General features: G+C 43.6%; 1 protein-coding gene across 1 annotated transcript in view; it reads left to right on the top strand.

Moving 5' to 3' along the window:
* Positions 1–2088: 2088 nt before the first annotated feature.
* LOC311340723 (CCN family member 1-like) overlaps positions 2089–3384 on the top strand; it is a 7325-nt gene continuing 6029 nt past the window's right edge. The window contains exons 1-2 of the mRNA XM_084465599.1: positions 2089–2285; positions 3301–3384. The exon at positions 3301–3384 is cut by the window's right edge and continues 130 nt beyond it. Coding sequence (XP_084321725.1) covers positions 2232–2285; positions 3301–3384 — 138 coding nt within the window. The 5' untranslated portion in view covers positions 2089–2231. The remainder of the gene's footprint in view (positions 2286–3300) is intronic.

Raw genomic sequence — 3384 nt, 5'->3', positions numbered from 1 at the left:
TCTGCTTACACACAGACCTCTTGAAGCCTCAACTACACCCCGCCACTCTTGTGGTTAGTTCACCGTGCAGGGAACAAGTCGCTAGGCGTCGGTCTGTTTTTATGCGGGCGCTTTGCGAGACCTTTAAAACACTTAAACATTTTTCATGAAAAGCGTGTCGGATATCAAAATGTCAGCCATGCATCTCCTGGGGCCGTGACCCTGTGTGTGCATGTCAGGCGCCCCGCACTAGGGTCCTGGCCCCCAGGTTGGAAAACACCGCTATGAGGTTTCGTGTTTTGTTATGCAGCGTGCAGGTTGAATTACACTAAAATAGTCTTCCACATGTGAGGCGGATGGGGCCATGCCATCACATGTTAGCTCGGGTATAGCTCTGGTATATAGTCAGAGTCATAGACATACAGTCATATGAGACCCTGGGCAAGCACGAGTCACAATCTGTCTCGGAAAATATATCAACGGCTTTCCGTTCAGGAGTCACTTCTTTGGTTGTCAAATAAGAAAGGGTTTTACCTTGAAAAATAGAGATATAATATAGTCAATGTTTTTCACCCTCATCTAGCGTGGTGGAATACTGCATACTGTTAAAACCATATTTGCCCTTCTGAGTGCCCTTCTGAGTGCACACGACTACAGTATATAGGGGTCGTGAGGCTGAGTCAACTCATCTGTTGCTGGCTGGCATTATGGTCAACCATGTGTTATTTCTAATCGTGAGTCAGACAATGGAAGGAGAGAGGCAAAGGCTACCAGGTTAAACAGCAACATCCTGCTGATGTGGCCCTGCCAGAATATGTTGGTTGGAGATTTAATGTGTCCTTGTTGAACAGCCTACTATGGGTACAATGGCTATTGTGCATAGAGACGATAGAGTGCATGTTACAATATTGTTCTCGCTGGTTGGTCTGTACCAGTTATGCATCCATATTTTCTAAAGAAGAATTTAATTCTCTATTGAATCACTATTGAATCATATTACCATATAGATATGTAAACAAACGGAATGAAGGGAGATAGTGAATAAAGGAAGATCGTTCATGCAAATAGATGTAAGATCGGTCATAAATGCAACCGGCTTTCAGGTTTGATGTTAACCACTAAGGACTTTTCCTATAGGTTGGACTCATACCCATTCTTGGAAGGGATGGATGTCGTGCAAAATATGTATGAGTTCAACGATAAGGAAGTGGGATAATTGTAGGGCCCAGCTGAGCCAGGGTCATTTATGCCTACACTATTAATCGCCTCCAATGGCAGGACTCACATTGCGCAAGTGGTTTTATCAAAGGGGCTCTGTGTGTTGGGACAGGTGTGGTTGGGTAAAACGGTTTTCAATAAAGGACGAGGTTGGATGAGGGGGCAATTAGGTAGACTCTTGTTTTCCTCTTTTATATCAACAATCGGTCTTTCACCTTGAGCCTATCGAATTCCCCGCTCAGCTGCGTGTCAGCACCTCGTGGTCAGAAATATTTCTGAGAAAACGGAAAACCAATGAATGATATTAACAAGGAATATAACCTCAGCAAAACATATCTGACTTGTGGAAACACATTTTCCCGGACTCGCAGAATATTTAATAACATACGAACAAAGGTGAGATACATGTATTTCCCAGACAACTGCAGGTAATTTACACAGTTAATAGAGTTGTGCGTCCGCCATGAAAACCAGACCGAATTCCTGTAATCTCTCTGAGGTGGAGCTCCTCTTGATCTGAGCTCCGGTTTGGCTCTGTCGTCGACCAGCTCGGTATATTTACTTGGTGTTGGACAAGCGGTGCCCACAGAGGCAGTAATGTTCGTAAGTGTGACTTGAAAGCACCGGTTACGTTTTAGTTTTTTTTATCCCATAAAATAAATACAGAGGGGTCCGGCAATTTTTATGAATGGCTGCATTGATTCCCAAGCACGCCCCCAATAAAGTTACTGTTCTGCTCTACCATCTCCGTGCATCTGGAATGTCTAAATCACCGCACGGGTGTTGATTGGCTGGACGTATGGCAGGGGGCGGGGCCTCCGCGGTGCGTACTTCTTGGTATAAATAACAGCAGCAGTGGTGTTGGAACTTTAAAGCAACGGATTAAATTAAGAGAGATTCCTGGCTGCTCTCCACCTCTACGACTTCTTTAGATTATTCTAAGAAAAAGTGAATCCTAGACTGTCGGAAATCCTGTTTGGAATTCTCGGATCCCCACTCTTGTTAATTTTTTTCTTTCTTTTCGGAAAAAAAACATGGCTTTTTTTATATATTTAATGTATCTATTGGCATGTGCCGGTGAGGCTCAGGTAAGGCTTTTCACTGTTGACAAGGGGCTGACATGTTTGAGTTCAGGATTTAAACCAAACATGGGGACTATGTGCATGTTTTCATTATTGAGGCTATTTGTTACCGCTTTTTGTCACACTTTGCTCATATAGACCCGTATAAACCAAACAGACAACTTAAAGAATACACTAGTCTCCAGAACAAAAAACTATTGATAATTAAATCAGAATTTATTATAATTGGTAGGTTATATGCTTAACTTGACTTACAGCATCAAACTCGTTTCTTTATTGAATAAGCAGTCTAGTTATGGCATGCAGTTTTCATTTTCCCACCAAAAGAAGGGAAAACAATGTGACACAGACTGCGGAAAGAAAATCCATTACAAAAACATTTTATTAATTTGAATGCGGTCAAAGTGGTGGTGATGCTTTCAACGGGCCATTAATAAAATGGCTAATTAAATATAAAATAGGCTACACAACAGGTCGTGGCTTCCAGGGCAACTCATGTTTTCTAAGCTGACTCTGAGTTTGCTGGCTCCACCCTATTAACTGGAACTGGCTGGCAGCGAACTCAGAGGGCCCTGACGACCAGCCAGCACTGACTTGTTGAGTTGTAGCTACAAGCTGCAAAACGTCCTATTACAAAGTCCACCTAGATCACGATCAGTTTGAGGATGTGTTTGAACTCAGCGAAGGAGGACTCAAGTTATATCCAAACTTTGTATCGTCACAATAACACCTAGGCCTATTGTCTCGTATAGGCATCTGCACGGTAGCCCTACGCCCCCTCGTTTTATTAGTCAGGACTCTTAACTACAAAGTACACGGTTCATGGTCATTTTTAAAGGTTTCAAAACCACCATTTTTTTATCAGTTTAATCTGTTAGTTGTTTGATTTAACTTATTGGGTGGTTTTGAATATGACTCAAAAGCTTTTGGTTTACACCCCATCTGTCAAATACACTGTCAATCAATCAATGTGCATGTATGCAGAATGGAAAGGGTAATCCCCCCCCCCCCCCCCCCCCAGGTGATCACGGGGTGCGCGGCCGTATGCAGGTGCCCCCCCCACCCCCCGCTGTGTGCGGCGGGCGTGAGTGCGGTGCCAGACGCG

This window comes from Micromesistius poutassou, assembly GCF_964030765.1.
Source record: "Micromesistius poutassou genome assembly, chromosome: 3".
In the NCBI taxonomy this organism is placed as follows: domain Eukaryota; kingdom Metazoa; phylum Chordata; class Actinopteri; order Gadiformes; family Gadidae; genus Micromesistius; species Micromesistius poutassou.
Note: the sequence above shows the minus strand (reverse complement) of the source record. Positions and strands in the feature narration are given on the sequence as shown.